General features: G+C 33.1%; 2 protein-coding genes across 2 annotated transcripts; both read left to right on the forward strand.

Moving 5' to 3' along the window:
* Positions 1 to 3,343: 3,343 nt before the first annotated feature.
* LOC134259282 (heat shock 70 kDa protein 12A-like) lies at positions 3,344 to 7,040 on the forward strand. Its single transcript, XM_062741889.1, has 7 exons — positions 3,344 to 3,463; positions 3,697 to 3,739; positions 3,842 to 4,266; positions 4,417 to 4,617; positions 4,745 to 4,886; positions 5,817 to 6,445; positions 6,639 to 7,040. Exons 3-7 carry the CDS (start codon positions 3,973 to 3,975, stop codon positions 6,837 to 6,839), a joined length of 1,467 nt encoding a protein of 488 aa, XP_062597873.1. The 5' UTR covers positions 3,344 to 3,463; positions 3,697 to 3,739; positions 3,842 to 3,972; the 3' UTR covers positions 6,840 to 7,040.
* A 2,421-nt stretch (positions 7,041 to 9,461) lies between these two features.
* Positions 9,462 to 16,496, forward strand: LOC134259271 (heat shock 70 kDa protein 12B-like). Its single transcript, XM_062741879.1, has 6 exons — positions 9,462 to 9,507; positions 9,828 to 10,126; positions 14,555 to 14,731; positions 15,125 to 15,272; positions 15,395 to 16,020; positions 16,428 to 16,496. The coding sequence occupies exons 2-6, from the start codon at positions 9,842 to 9,844 to the stop codon at positions 16,494 to 16,496; spliced, it is 1,305 nt and encodes a 434-aa protein (XP_062597863.1). The 5' UTR covers positions 9,462 to 9,507; positions 9,828 to 9,841.
* The last annotated feature ends 211 nt before the right edge of the window (positions 16,497 to 16,707 follow it).

Consider the following 16,707-nt stretch of genomic DNA (forward strand, 5'->3'; position numbering starts at 1 on the left):
CATCAGATCAGAAACAGGTATCAAACCTATGCAGTTGAAATAAATATTTAAATTATTTCAATGAAATAATTATAAAAACCAGATCAATGTTTTGTCTTTTGCAGTCTAAATACTATATATTGCAAAGAATAGCTGATGACTGTAGGTTTCTTACGCTAAGCGAGAAAAAACACGAAACTCCAAAACATTAGAAGTGGAATTAGGTGCCACGAAGGAAAGAGCATCCCCTTCCGACCGGTCAAACCCACCGTGTGCTCCTTGTCATGATCGGGAAAATATCGGATAAAAAACGATAAGGAATTAATTATTGGATAAATTATGAGACAAAAAATGAGGGATATGGAGATAACGAACAGTATTCAATATGAAAGAATACAAAATAGGAGCAAAGCAAACATGGATCTCCGAAACATCAGAGGTTGGATCAGGTGTCATAAGGGAGTGGGCATCCCGAGCCAACCTGTCACATCCATCGTGTGCTCCTTGTCATGATCTGGAAATAACTAAAAAAAATCCTTCTTCAATTCGATAAGTGTATATACACATGTATAATGGACTATCGATTAGTATGAAAAACGTCAGCCATCATTTGTCTCAATGATAGATTTTATTTGCTGACAAGGCCATCGATCGACCATAGAATTTACAAAATGATGACTTTAAACGAGACTGTTGATATTCTTGTTTCATCAACTTGCTTGTCAATAATTTACCTCCGTCGTCAATTCAGCGTATATACGATGGCTGTCCCAAAATTACTTAGACTGGGCTCATATCTTTTAAAGAATTCAATGTATGTTTATAACATTTTCTGGATGGATAAAGTTCGTTTTGGCAGAGAAATAATGAAGTTTTATCACGTTTACCTGAAAACCATTCGAGTAATAAGATTTGAAGTGATATCGTTCTCTAACAACCGTAGAACTCTGCAACGTCAAAAAAAAATTGTCAACTGTTTAAAAGTTTAGAGAAAATCTTTTAATAACCAGAATCAAAATCTTTAATTTAAAAAACCGATTATTTTATAAATGTAAAACATCTTTATTATCATGATATGATAAAAGGTTAAATTATGTAAACAAAGTATATGCTTGAACAGTTATAAAATAATAATGATTTAAAAACCCTGCATTTCAACGGGCTTTCCGTCTGTCTTCTCTGTGGGAGTTGCACAGTGGCACTCTTGCCCAATTCTTATGCCTGTCTTTTTTTTCTTTACTTTCCATTATTCACATACATAAAGTAACTGTTTCAGTCTTTCTAAATACAAAGGACAAAAAATTCTTTTCTTCATATTATTTATGACTTGTACATTTCTGTAAGAGTGATATTCAGAATCAAAACACTTGATCATAGTCCAGTGCGTCGACTGTGCGAAAGTCGCCGCCATTTTTCAAAATGTCGGATATTAGACTTGCTCAAGTCTGTATGTTTACGTGCTCTCTTTCATATACCTTGTAAAGATCCTTCCCTGCTCTAAGGCCTCAAGTGCCGAGCATAGGCCTAAATTTGCAGCCCTTCACCGGCAATGGTGACGCCTCCATATCAGTGAAATATTCTTGAGAGGGACGTTAAATAGTATACTATCAATCAATAATCATACTTTTTGATAATGCCAAACATAGATTGATAACATTTAACTATGAATTTGTAAAAAATATTTATAATGAAATAGGCAATAAAAACATAGACGCTTGTGCAAGTCTACCCGGTGTATATATGAAACGTTACAAAATTCTTACTCGTGAAAGATTAAACATCAAAATTTGAGGAAATATAATAAAGAAAACATTTTTAAGGATTTTCATCTCCACTCAAAAAATACAGTGTAGAAATTACATTTCCCTAGGATCTTATAATATACCGATTTTTGAATTCAACTACTGGGTGCTGCACCGCCTTCTTACACCAGACAATGAAATCCATCATTTAAATAGGGTTAATTTACGAAGATACTTCATATTTGTCCATGAATTTATTAGATAGTGATGGTTTCATTTATACATGACATCGTGTTCCTGCGAAACAACGCTTGTCTACTGAATTTCGGGACAACTCTCCTATAATGGACTTAAATCAGCTAAAAAATTCAGTTAACAATTGACTCAATGAAAAATGTATTTGTTGACATGGTTATGGTATCGACCCTAGAACTTACGATTTGATGAATTTTAGATGCAGACATTTTTTCTTTTTTTCTCACGTAAGAAGAACAAACAACGACGAATTCCTATTACCTATTACATAAAAATAAAGGGATATACAAGCAACATAATGCTTACGTACCTTATTAACACAGCAAAAGAGATTTTTTACCAATTTTGGGAAAATAAAATCATCTTTATTTTGTGTTTCAATCCGTCTGAGGGCATCAAATCCAAAGTAGGGGTCAAGGTTATCAGAACGAAATACGGCAATGCTTGGTGTTTCCTCAGACACATTTATCTGTTTTGTTAGTAGAATCAGAATTGTCCGACGGAACAGGCTTCAAAAACGGGTCCTCCTTGGAAAAGTCTTCATATGCACAATTTGTGAAGTGCGAATGCCAATGTGCCAATGCGAAGGTCAATAACTATGACATTTGACATCATTTTTTGAAACATGAAAACTACATTTTATTATTTTGATAACAATTAAGAAACTGTTTGAGAAGATATGAGCAAATATAATGCTAAAGTTAATCTTATTTTGGAGAACAAAACTGCACAAAAAATTGAAAAAAAAACATTATTCTTATTGAGAAACGCTTTGCAGATCAAATAAATTAATTACAAAGAAAAAAATATTTTCTAAATAACTTTAAATATATATATTTCAGAGTATATAAAAATGTAAGACGACTCACTCGATCTTACTATCAGGTTTTGGAATTTTAAATAAACCTGTCGTCTGCTGTTAACGTGAAGGGTTGTTTACATAACATTGGTTGTTCTTCTTGGCGACGATACGTAAACCAAGGTAAATAAATATAATATCATCAATGAATTGATTATATATAAAATATCTTCAATTGATTATATATGAAAAATGTATGACTGTTGTAAAAAGTCAGATATATTTTCCTTGGTCAATAACAAATACAGATATTAAAAGACATACATGTTTTTTAAAATTGCATATCCAACATTCCAGCAAAATCAATATAACCTGTATAAACTAAACGCTAAATAGATTACTCGAGTCAAGCCGGAAGAAAAGATAGAAAAGGTTTACATTTTATTTACCTATGGTGAAATTCAACCAGACAATTCATAAAGAATTACAATCTTATAGAAATCGAAAGTAAAACTTGTTAAGTCTGAACCTGTTTGATCATTTCACCGGAATGTAACGAGAGAATAATCAATACTTTTAAAGTATTAAATACCCCAGTCTTTTAAATCTACATGTATACAGACATGAAATGACTTCCTATCAGTTTTGTAAACTGGATTTTATGATGCACATTAGGATCTTTTAACAGGTAATCAGAGTACCATTGGATATGGTGTCAAAGTCATTTATCGTTTCATGTTTTGTTACGAAAAAAAAAACATTATTGTTTACCATGTTTCTGGTTCAGAATTCAAAGTACAAGCAAATAATTGTACTTTAAAAAGATTTTTTTCTACGTATATATAAAACAATAAAAAAGTTAATAATAGAATCATTGTGAATCTGTATTGTAAAATAAAATAATTTTAACTTCAATTTCAGTATGTCCTTTAAAACCAAATTCAGAAACGAAAGTGCACCTCAGGTAAGTATATGCAACAGAACATAAGAGTCATTATAATAATAAAGTAGTCATTGTTGAATGACTTAAACATGATTTAACATGTACAGAACTTTTCTATTTCAGAACTGCAACAGAAAGCTTACAATTTTTAGCAATTTTGCTACATCAACAAAAAGAGAAATTGCAATGCAATGAATCCTTAAATACCAGCTAATAAATATGTTGTTTTACTCATACAACAATAATATAAAATTATGTCTGGAATAAAAATTATCATTGCAATTAAATTTGGAACAAACTACAGCACAAACGCTTACATGATCAATGACGGCCGAACCGAAGACCCCAAACTGTTCACAGTCCCTTTCCAGAAACACGCTACTAGTTCAATGTCGCTGATCACCCCTACCGTGGCTCTCTTTACGGAATACGGGGTATTCCAGTCGTACGGATTTGATGCTGAATATCAAAATCTGCAACAAGGCGGTAATGACAAGCATCTGCTTTTTCGGGACTTTATTTGGGATCTTTTCTGTGTTAGTGATGAGGTCAGTTAACCCAATGCTCTTCAGTGCTTCTTCTTTGAAAAAAATATAATTTAATTAATATGAGATCAGTAAAATCTCATGTTCTACAATAAAAGTGTGATGTTAAATTTTACTAGATTAGGATGGTATATCGGTGACATTCATTTTCAGGTTCCAAAAAATATAAAGGCAGTAAACGATAAAGAGATGAAGTCAATTGATGTTATGTCGGCAGTTTTATCATATATGGATGGTCACATAAAAGCTATGATAGAAGAACGTTCCATAGGCGTATCCTTGAAGTATGTTTTAACAGTGCCGACATGTTCATGTAACGATTCCAAGGATTTTATGCTGGAAGCTGCAAAACAAGTAATAACTTTAGTTTTCTTCAGAGAATATAATAATTGATGAGTGAGAGAGAGAGATGGTACAGATATAGCTGTTTTGTTTCCCCAATGTATACAATGCACATCACACTTTATACGATATATTGTAGGCTGGCTTTCCCCCTGATAAAATAACAATAGTTGAGGAGGCTGCAGCCGCTCTCTACTTCTGCATACAAAACCCAGTACTTTCAGGTCTCCCTAGACCAACAGGAAACCAAAACAAATCATATGTGTTTGTAGAATGCGAAGGTTGGTATGTTTGCCTAAAAAGAAAGGAAATAACTAACTGATGTAAAAAGCCTTTTCATTCATATTTCAGCAGAATTAACATTTTATAAACTACATACTTAAATATTCATGCATCAGAACGTCAATTGATATGCTGTGAGATACCGAGGCGCTGATTTTTTTTCCATTCAATTGTTCAAAAGTAAAATTCAATTTAATTCTACAGTAAACAATGTAAAAGTAATTTTTTATATGAATCATTCTTTTAGGTACAGAAATTTTGTCTTTGGATCTTTTTTATCAAATAAAAGAAGAATTGCAATTATATTAGGTTCTAACCGTTTTCTTTAAGGCTACCGAAACGGTTGCCCACTCAGCAGTGCGCTCCTTTCGTGACCGGAAGGTCGAGAGTTTGAATCTCAGACTCAACTGACCTAAATTATTTTTGAAAAGTAGCAATTGTTTCCTTCCTTCGCCATGCACTCAGCACCTTAATGTGAAAGTTGCAGTCCCTCGGACGAGACGTTTAAGACCGAGGCCCCGTGTCACGACAGGCAGTGGCACAATTAAGATCCTTCACTGCTGAATAGCCTTGGGTGCCGAGTAAAGGTCTAAATTTGAAGCCCATCAACGGTACATGTATTTGGTGAAGTTTCTATATGAGTGAAAAATTCTCTATTTGGACGTAAAACAATAACAATCTTCAATAGTCTGTATTATGACTTTATCGAAAATAAGAAGCAATCTATCTTTGAGTCTTGAAGTATAGAACGATGCTTTTATATAAATTGCAGCGTCATTTTTGTAGACACGTAATTTCAATTCCCCAGTCATGACAAGGAGCACATTGAAGATATGACCGGTCAAAGGGGATGCTTAATCTTCCATGGCTTCTTATCCTACCTCTTATGTTTCCCAGAGGTCCATGTTTAACTTGCTCAAATTTTGTAGATGACAATACCAACATTTCGGTTTTAAAGTGTCCCAGTGAGAAGATAATGAGTATAATATATAGAGACAGCGCGGAGATTTGGGCAAGTTGTCAGGTTCAAAAAGACTTCGAGGAGTTATTCGCTCTGATTGTCAGTGAGTCGTTTTTAAATTATTTTCTTTACAAATACCCGATGGATTACTATGACATCATTCAGGAGCTTAAGAAGAAGATCAATAGCACTCAGTCAGAATCCCAAAAAGTGACAATGAAAATGCCAGCTTGTCTAATCGAAAAATTTAAAAGAAAGACCGGAAAAAGCATTGAAAAAGCTGTTCGGAAGACGGTCCTTAAAGACAACATTGAATTTAAATTAGACAAATGCAAGATTTCATCAGAAGTTTTCCAAAGTCTCTTTTCTGATGCCGGAAAACACATTGTTAATTATATGGAGAAAGAATTGTTAACAAAGTATCCAGATGTGGAACATATAATTCTTGTAGGAGAGTTCGCACAATCACCCATTTTACAGAATATCGTAAAGGAATCTTTTCCCTCCAAAACTATTTTGATTCCCCCAGAAGCAGGAATGGCTGCAGTGAAAGGAGCTGTTCTTTTCGGACAAAATCATGTTTCTCTAGAAACCGTGGTGAGTTACATACTTTTATACATGTATGTTTTGGTTTCTCGCTTCCCCCTAAAAAATAGAAATTATTTTAATTTTGAAATTTATAAGCCGTGAATGAAATTATTTTAGAGTATGTAATCGGCTTTGAAAATGGTATTAATTTTTTTAAAAGTTGTTTTTGTACAATTAAATTATTGAACTTGGATTTTTATAGCAATGTCCACGAAGAAGCAGAACCCCAGGGCCGGAGGATACTGGGCAACTGGAGGGAGTTGTTCAAAGTCCAAGATCTTACAGAGTAGGAAAGAATGATGCTACAAACTTATCAGCGACAAACGAGTCGTTTTCGGATTTACACAGAGTCGTTCCTCCCTCTGAAAGAAGAAATAGAAGTCGTTTATGTGTCATTCAATGATAATAAAATCATGTGAAATCCGGTAAAGAGAAATACCCTTTGAAAGATAAAGAGCAAATTGAAAAAAGAAAGAAACAAAAACATTCACTATTCTTATCTCCAATTTCATAGTATATAAGTTTTTATTTTATCATTTATTATTTAGTCTAAAACATACATAAAATGGCCCAATTTATCAATTGAATATAATAAATATATAGAAAAAATAGAAAAATCAAAAGTTTTTACAATGAGCTTTTCATAAGTTCTTTTAATGTTATCAAGTCAATTTGCAAATACACATGTAAGCTATCATTAAGTCGTATTTTGCCCTACTTGTTTGATACCTGTTGTTTGTCCTTTTTTATACTGAATCCAACAGCGTAATGTACTGTCTGTCTGATCAATACATAGGACCTGCGGTGTGTGTGAGGGTAAACAGGGGATATTTACTCCTCCTAGGCACCTGATCCCACCTTTTTAATTTCCTTGCATGTATTTTAGCTTTGTATTGATTGCAGATTTTTAAGAGATCAATCATTGTTTTTTTTTCTTTACTTTCTTCACTCATAATGCTTTCATTTACAAGAATATACCCAGTGTTTCAATTTAACACTAAACCTCACTTAAATGTATATCTGTTCTTCTTAATCATAAAAAAGAAATGAAATTATCAATGTGTGATTCATTCAACACGATGACCCTCTATTAGAACACAATTATAGTCAATGGAGTTTGCATAGAACATGTAGCAAGGAGATAGATAATGAGACTAAGCCAGAGTTTGGCATCGGTTTACATGAAGTCACCCGCGTAGCGCAGTGGTTAGAGTGTCTGCTCTAGAGTCGCGGGTTTAGGAGTTGATCCTTACGTCGAGATATCGAATCCCTCTGTGGGGCATGGAGAGCCTTTATTCGGATGAGACCGTTTAAACCGAGGTCCCGTGTCTCAGTAGGTGCTGGCATGAAAAAGAACCCTCACTGCTCAATGGCCCTGAGTGCCGAGTATAGGACAAAATTAGCAGCTCTCCACCAGCAAATTGTGGTGTCTCCATATGAGTGAAAAATTCTCGAAAGGGATGTTAAACAACCAAACATAATGTAATCCCATTCTATGGATCTCAATTGGAAAGTTAAAATGATTAGAACCAAAATACTGAACAACCCTGAATAAGAGCAAGTTTGCAAAGAATACATGAACAATATGGATAATTTCTACAAACATGTACTTGAATATGAAATTTCAAAAATATCTTCATATATTCATTTCCAATCCATTCTGCTAAAAAAAAAAAATGAATTTTCTGGATTTGCCCATTTATTTCTCGGTCGTCATTGATTTGACATTTGTGCACTCATTTATTATTAAGCTCATTATTAGAAATAATGGTGTATGATGAACAGTATTCAAGCTTCTTATGATTGAATAGGTACCGAAGGTAAGTCAACATAATTGTCATTGCTATACCCATTCTTTGTTGGAATTTTAAAGTGTTCAATTTGAGTTGTTATTTGATCGTTTCATCTTAATAAAAGTATAGTATGGATTTTGAAAAATATTTTTGTTTATTATTAAATCATATCAATAAATAAAAGTGAACTATACACTACAAGATCTTTCTCGGAGCTGATAAATGATGCACCTTAAATGCAGGCCCTGAAAAATTAATTTATACTTTAAAATAGATTCGACAAAGAGAACACTGAAAAATTAACTTAATTATACAGTTGTTTATCAGACACATTGTGGAAAGAATTCCATTGACTATAATGTCGTCCGTGTCATCTAAGAGCTTTGGGTTAATTAAACAGTCACGTATTAAGTCATTGATATCTGTTAGTAAATGTTTTTATTCCAATGTCGTTGACTATAATTAAACGATGAAAATGTATAAATTTACAAAATCATCTGCTAAAACAGCAACATATTTACGACAAAAATTTAAATTGATATATTTCTTGAACTACTCAAAATTTATATATATATATATATATATATATATATATATATATATATATATATATATATATATATATATATATATATATATATATAGAAAAATAATCCAGAGTTTGGAAGAGAGATCACATTTTATTCCAAAGCGCTTTCGCCATTCGGCTCTTCAGTGGATTTTGAATAACAATAGCAACATGACATGATAACGTCGTTATTATGACGTCATAATTAAAGGACAACGTTAAAACACAAAATATGTCCGTAGAAAGCGCCAAATTAAATAGACTTGACACTGTAAATGATACATATTTACACAATAACAATCAATAATTAATAAATTTTAAAAACAATATTAACAGTCATTGATTAAATCAGAACATTTATCTGTTTAGTTTAGGCTTAAATTTATCAATGAAATATTGTTCTTTGGCCCGCCGTAACTGTTCACTTTCCTCAGTAACTTTATAAAACGGAAAGATACTAAAACGTCCTTTACCGCATTGTTCAAAATGTTCGCTGCACGGAGTATTTCTTACGGAAGGGTCCCTTATCTGCTGTTTGTGTACTCTAACACGGTCGGATATTTTATTCCCTGTTTGACCAATGTAATTTTCTCCGCCCTATTTTATGGCCCTATTTCACCGGCTGATCTCTATTCCCGTTTAGAATTGATCGGTGTAGAATTGATCACGATCGATATTGGCATTCGCTCAAATTGGACATATTCCAAAACGTAAGTCTCATTTGAAATAAATTCCATATTTTATCTATTATATTTCATCATTAACAAAAAGAAGTCAAATGAGTGAGGGAAACGTTATATATTGCAATTATACCATTTTATTTCAACATTTTTCTTTAAATCTATGCATATTTTTTAAGTTTGTAAAAAATCTAGTTTCGTTTTATATTTCAAAAATTGCAAAACACATTGTTTCAGTATTGTTGATGTGACTTCTATTTCCTGAGGATTATAAAAACCTTAACATTGTTTGTATTAACACAATATTATTCACATTCATTTGATAATTACAAAATGATGTTTGAACGCAGAAATTTAAAAGAAAATGGTTGACTGTAACGTCGCAGTGGGAATTCGCATAGGTACAAATTATACGACATATGCATGGAATAGACGATCCATTGAAGATCCGGCTTTTGTGAGTGCCCAGTGGACAGACTCCACAAAGAGTTTGTTATTTTTAGAGACTCCTACAATCGCCCTGTTCGGTTCTGATAAGAAACTTCAAGCATTTGGATTTGAAGCGGAAAAAGAAATACAAGAAAAAACCAACAACCATCTTCTAGTTTTTCGAGAATTCATACAAGATCTGTTCTGTAACGGAATTCAGGTATATTACTCTTCTTGAGGGGGCCGAATGGTGTTTCCATTGCGCAATGTTTTGCGCATCATAGTAAAACATGTAAAAGGAGGCATATTTACTGTTTAAAAAATGCATGTTTTCACTTAATGCAAAATTAAGAAATTACAGGTTTTAAAAGTATAATTACGTCACCATATTTGACATTGTCTAATTCAAAGCGCTTTGGCAAATATCGTCATATGTTTGTCATTAATAATGTCAAATACATGTAAATGAAATTTTGAATACGAGTACACCAAATTATACAGCATTTATGTAGGTGAAATTTTTGACATTATATTGTTGAATAGCATGATTAACAACAATAACTTTATTGACAATACTGTTTGTAAAAGTCTCAAAATTATCGTGCCCCGGCCACCAATAATAAACATTTAAATGATGTTTATTTATATATATGCATTTAGCATCATAGGTCTTTAAAATTTTGTCAAAATATCTTAAAGATGATTTTCTATCAGCATGTAAAAAATGATTAGTTTTGGTTGAATAACCTTGTGGTTTTTTGGGGAACAACCCTCGTACAATTTTGTTAAACTGATTTTTTAAATAATTTTTTAACTGATAGGTAGATAAACTTCATAAAAATGTGCCTTTGACGATATGATAAACTGAAGCTCTAAAAATGTTATAGAAGAAAAAAGTTTGAAACATACGCTTTTAAAATCTAAAACAAAGGAATTTGATATTCTCTACCTCATTTTTATACTTGTTTTGTTTAAATCCTTTGTTTCTGTCATATTCTGTAGTGCTGCATAAAAACAAGGAAAACTAATTACTTTTGAGATGCCCCTCTACGGAAACAAGACGGTAGAATTTTGTGTTTCTTACATGTAATATACAAAATAGTATTACTCATCATATTTTATAGTTTGAGCAAAAAATCTATTGTAATATCTGTATAATTTGCTTTAAAGTGCGAAAAATTGGCATTTTCCTTTATAATCTTATAGTAATGAAACATATGGAGATAAGAACAGCACTCAAGGTCAAAAGTCCATAAAACAATACAAAATAGGAGCAGAGCAAAAACGGCCCTCAAAACATCAGAGGGGGGATCAGGTACCATGAAGGAGTGAGCTTCCCCTGCCGACCGTTCACATCCACCGTGCGTGTGCTCTTTGTCATGATCGGGAAATAACGAAAAAATCCGTCGTCAATTCAGTGGAAGGAAGGATATGGAGATAACGAACAGTATTCAATCTCAATGTCCATAAAACAATACAAAATAAGAGCAGAGCAAACAAGGATCCCGAAACATCAGAGGTGGGATCAGGTGCCATGGAGGAGTAAGCATCCCCTGCTGACCGGTCCCACCCGCCGTGTGCTCCTTGTCATGATCAGGAAATAACGGAAAAATCCGTCGTCAATTCAGTGTATAAATAATGGACTAACAATTGGTATGAAAAACGTCTTTGACTCAATGATAAATTGTATTTGCTGACAAGGTCATTGTATCGACCATAGAACTTACGAAATGATGACTTTAAACGAGACTGCTGATATTCTTGTTTCATCAACTTGCTTGTCAATAATTTACCACGTTTCAGAAATTGTCCATACGTAGAGCTTGCTCTTGCGTATCGAATCAACTGAGATATATATACTCCGTATGCAGGTGATGAAGGTATATTGCTGCATAAGTAAGGGATGTTGACGATAGAAAAGTTAAAGTCATCACGTTTATCATATAGTTTGGTTGTTACATTACCATTAGCGTCTTCTTCAAGTAAAATATCCAAGTATGAAACAGAAGTGTCAGACTCTGTGGTATCTTTTATTTCAAGCTCACCAGGATATATCGTATCGACGTAGGAATGAAAATTACCATTGTTAATTGACAATACGTCGTTGATATACCTAAATGTCGAGTTGAAGGCCACAGCAAGTGTTACTTCTTTTCATGCATAAGATTTTACATAAATTCTGCTTCATATGAATATAAAAATAAGTCTGCTAATAACGGAGCGCAATTTGTACCCATGGGAATTCCAATAGATTGTTGGAATACCTGGTCTCCAAAAACCACATAGATATTGTCAATCAGAGACTCAAGAATCTTCTTGATGTCAACTTCAGAATACTTATGTGTGCAATCAGAATCTTTTTTAATAAAATAATTTTGCAAATGACCAATGAAGAGGTAAGTAAATTTACGAATTTATTGAAGAAACAGCTGACAATGATATCAAAAAGCCTGGATTTTAATTTGTCGTGGGGAATTGTTGTGTATAAAGTTGAAAAGTTGTAACTTTTTAAGCTGTTGATTTTTGTAAAGTCTTGTGATTTCAAATTGTCCAAGAGTTCTTTAGAATTTTTTAGCATCCACATCTGATTCACACCAATATATATAGTTGCACAGTACTCTTGAAGTTTTTCCTTCACTACCTTCAATATCTTAGTGAGGAGTAACGAAAGAGGCTTGGTTGAACATTTATTGGAACCTGCAATGTTTCTTTGTTTGTAAGGATTCTTATGAAGTTTCGGAATCCAATATATAATATATGGTAGTTCAAATTCATTTTGGCTCTGTGGAATATTAAAAGTATTCAAAACTGACAGGTGATTTTGAAGAATTTCTTCCTTAGAAAGGGAAGTATGAGTATAAGTAGGATTAGCATTTGTAGAATTAAATCCAAGTTCTTCTAGAATGCAATTAACGTAATGAACCTTACAAACGAAGACAATGTTGTTACCTGCTTTGTCAGCAGTAACCAGTACGTACTGATCATGTAATATATCTAATTCTTTTTTAACTTCAGGTTTATTGAACACAGAAGGATAGATGGTTTTTATTTTGCCCTTCAATCTCCTAATACGCGACTTCAACAGAGATCTAATACATTTTATCCATTCTGACAAGGTGTCAGCGTCTTCTTTTTCATATCTGGCCCACCGTCTGGCGTAATTTTCAACAGAATCCATAATATTTATGAAATTCCGACGCCAGTTGAAGAATCGGGGTTCCCTATATTTAGGACCTTTTAAAATAAATGATCTAAGCTCCTCATTACTAACTATATTTACGTCACCTGTTATAACGTGTCCAGCAGGACTATAGTTATAGGGCGAACAAGAACATAAAAAGCCTATGATATGCAATATCCATAATCACAGATTCCAGCCTATATTCAGGTGACGAGGAATCAAAACTTGGACGTTCCTTGGCCTTTTCAAGAAGACTATCTAAAAGTTTCAAAGGGACAGAGTAAAGTTTTGTTCAAATATGATGTAGACCTAACTGTTGATTTACATAAGGTAGTAATGAATCAAAAGAGACATCGTGTATTGCAGGTTTATTGTACGAACGATGCCCATTACTACGCTTACGTCTCTGAGTATGGTTAAAAAGTCCCATCACATGAACATTATTACACTGCGGACTGAAAAGATTTCCAACACTATCGACATTATCATTACATCCAAAGGGAAAGGCTGTCCCTAGTTTTCTAATCCAAAATTCTTCTCGTTGTCTACGGAAAGGTGTACTCAGCGACGGACTATTTGTGTGGTGATAAATCATGTAAATCTTTCATTGATAAAATAGAATGATCAGGTGAATTAAAATGTTTGTATAAAAGCTGCTGACCACCATGATTTATTTGAAATCGATGACCTGATATTCTTTTGTTAAACGATCCCTTGGTTTCACCGACATAAACAAGCCCACACAGATTACATTCTACTCCATAGACAATATTAGATGATTTGCAGTTCAGATTTTCCCAAGTTTTGGTATAGAAACTCTGTCCAGTAAGATTACTGGTGAAAGAAGTGTCAGTTATCAAAATGTCACAGGTTTTACAGTTTCGCACAGAACATTTTGAAACAGAAGACATGGGATCGGAAAAGGAATTATCCAATATATCTGTAATAGAAACTTTACATTCTTTCAATTTGGTATATGAGCTATTGGGTTTATACCAAGACTGGGAATCAGAAGACTGTACATACATGTAATATCCCTGAGGATTATCCGAGGGGAAATAAATAATGGACTAACAATTAGTACTTATGTACCTGTATTTGGATACGGTCCACTAAAAAATACCATGATGGTAGACTCTCGATAAACTTGGCGTCTCCATATGAGTGAAACATTCTTTAGAGGGACTTAAACAATATAAAATCAATCAATGGAAGATAAAAACAATACAAAAATTGGTCAACTAATAAAGGAGAACAATAAATGCCTCTCAAATTCCAACAGTTTGTTAGAAAACTTGATCTTTGAAAACTACATTAATATTGTCGATGAGGAACGCTAGCATCCTTTTAATAAATACCGGTTGTTCAGAGCACTTGTGCTTACAATCAGCGTGGTTTTAACGAAGAAATTGTGCTCATGAGATGATGTCGTTCACCTTTTCTCGTATTTTTATATATACATTGTAGGTTCCATCGCATTTAACAGCCGAAAATGGCGTCCTGGTATTGTCCTCTGACATCATGACTCAGGTCATAGCTTTCCTACTCAGGAAACTGCCAATTGAACCAAGCAAAATTGTGTTTACGGTACCCTCTGCGGCAACAAAGGATACGTACAATTTTTTCAAAAAATCGGCAAGAAAGGTAAAAATGACACAAGAGACCATTGGAACTCAAAGCTACCTTGTTTTCATCAACTGGAACGCTTTATTATACCCCCAAATAGATAAAACATCTAAAGAAATAATGAAAACACTTATACGTTTTACTTACATTTTGCCTTGTCATTTTTTATTCTGATAGTCAATAAATTAAAAAAAGGTTGAATTTATACATTGCCGAAACTTAAAATATATTATTATTTTTAACAATTTATTTAAATTTTGATCTTTTGAGAGTTAATACGTGTATATCTTTTTAAAAATGCTCATCAACAGTAAAGAAAAGGTTATTCATCCTTACACATGTGAATGCAATTTTAAAATGGTCTACCTGGACTAGTACGCTGTAATTGGAACATAATAATTTCTTTTGCAGGCCGGATTAGAAAAAGTGTATATCATTCCTGAGGCCACTTCGGTCCTTTACTACTGCAAGGAGTATCACCGTTTATATAAAACCACTTCTAGCAAAGAGGTGGATGTTTTTGCCGGAGGAAAACAAAGCATAGTTTTAGAGTGTGAAGGTATTTGAAATGTTTTTTATTACATTCGTCATTGACACAATGTTTTAGTGCTCTTAGTTATGGAGCTAAAGCAATTATAGTAACAATTTGTCTTTTTCAAAAACAATTGTTTTTCTTTCCAGACGACAACGTCAGTATTTCTGTGTTAGAAGTTAGGGATGGTGTCATTAAGATTGTCTATAATAGTTTCTCAAATGTGTTGGCAGCTTGCCAAGTTCAGAACGATTTCGAGGCTATGATCATTGAGATTGTAGGGGAATCAGTATTTGACGACTTTTATAGGAATAATCGTTTAGAATATTTTGAAATAGTTAATGAACTACGCAGGAAAATGACAGTTGACATAAAGGAGGAAAAGCCACTGAACATCAACATACCACCATCTTTAATTACTGCATTTGAAAAGACTACTGGAAAGACTTTGAATGAGGCACTTCAACAAACAATATTTTCGGATAAAATGTCTTTCAATCATGGCAAATGTAGGATTATGCCGGAAATATTCCACAATTTGTTCAAAGAAGCAGGAGCCAACATTGTTCAGCTTCTGAATAAAGCTATGGCTGATTCAGGGCTTTCAAAAACTGGAAGCATTATTCTTGTTGGGTTTTTCTCAAGATCCACCATACTCCAAGACATGATAAAAAAGTCCTTCCCTACGTGTCACGTCATAGTCCCTGAAGATTCCAATATGGTTGTAGTAAAAGGGGCAGCAATATATGGCCAAAAGCCGGTAAAAATTCAAAAGGTAAAATACGTCATATGCAGGTATTAGAATTTCTATACTTGCTAAGAATATCACTTCATATATTTTTAGCTCACACGAAATTTTTAATACCTGTAAAAATTCTCCTTTTTTATGTCTAACTTTATGGCTAACTTTTCAAAGAAAATTGAAGTATCAAAATATTATTTAAGCAATATACTTTTCACATTTTCAACTTCTTCTCAAAACCCACTGGGCAATTGAACCAATTTTGGTACAAAGACCCTTGGGTAAAGGGCAAATTTATATTATTAAAATGAAGAGCCAAATATATTTAGGAAGTGATGAAGAGAGGAGATAACATAGAAAAGACAAAAATCAGAAAAGTGTCATAAAAAATATTAAACAAATGAAACACAATAATTAAATAAACTTACTTAATGTTAAAGCATCCTGAGGTCAAAGTAGATTTGAACAAATTTGAAATCAAACCACCGGGGATGTTTCCATGGACATAATGAAGTAATCCAAGTTTTACACTGAAATAAATATGTAGGAAAAATAAAATTTTAATGTAATGAGGTTTTCACATGAATTTTCCAATGGCTCAGAGGTTTTACACAGAGGTTTTGGAAAATACATATCGAATTTAATATAAATATCAAGTTTTGCGCAATTATTATTACTACGTACATACGCAAATATACGTGCATCTCCTCGTAACTCTTT

Source organism: Saccostrea cucullata, unplaced genomic scaffold (genome assembly GCF_032062105.1).
Source record: "Saccostrea cucullata isolate Sc308-1 unplaced genomic scaffold, CSIRO_AGI_Scuc_v1 ctg1209, whole genome shotgun sequence".
Taxonomy (NCBI): domain Eukaryota; kingdom Metazoa; phylum Mollusca; class Bivalvia; order Ostreida; family Ostreidae; genus Saccostrea; species Saccostrea cuccullata.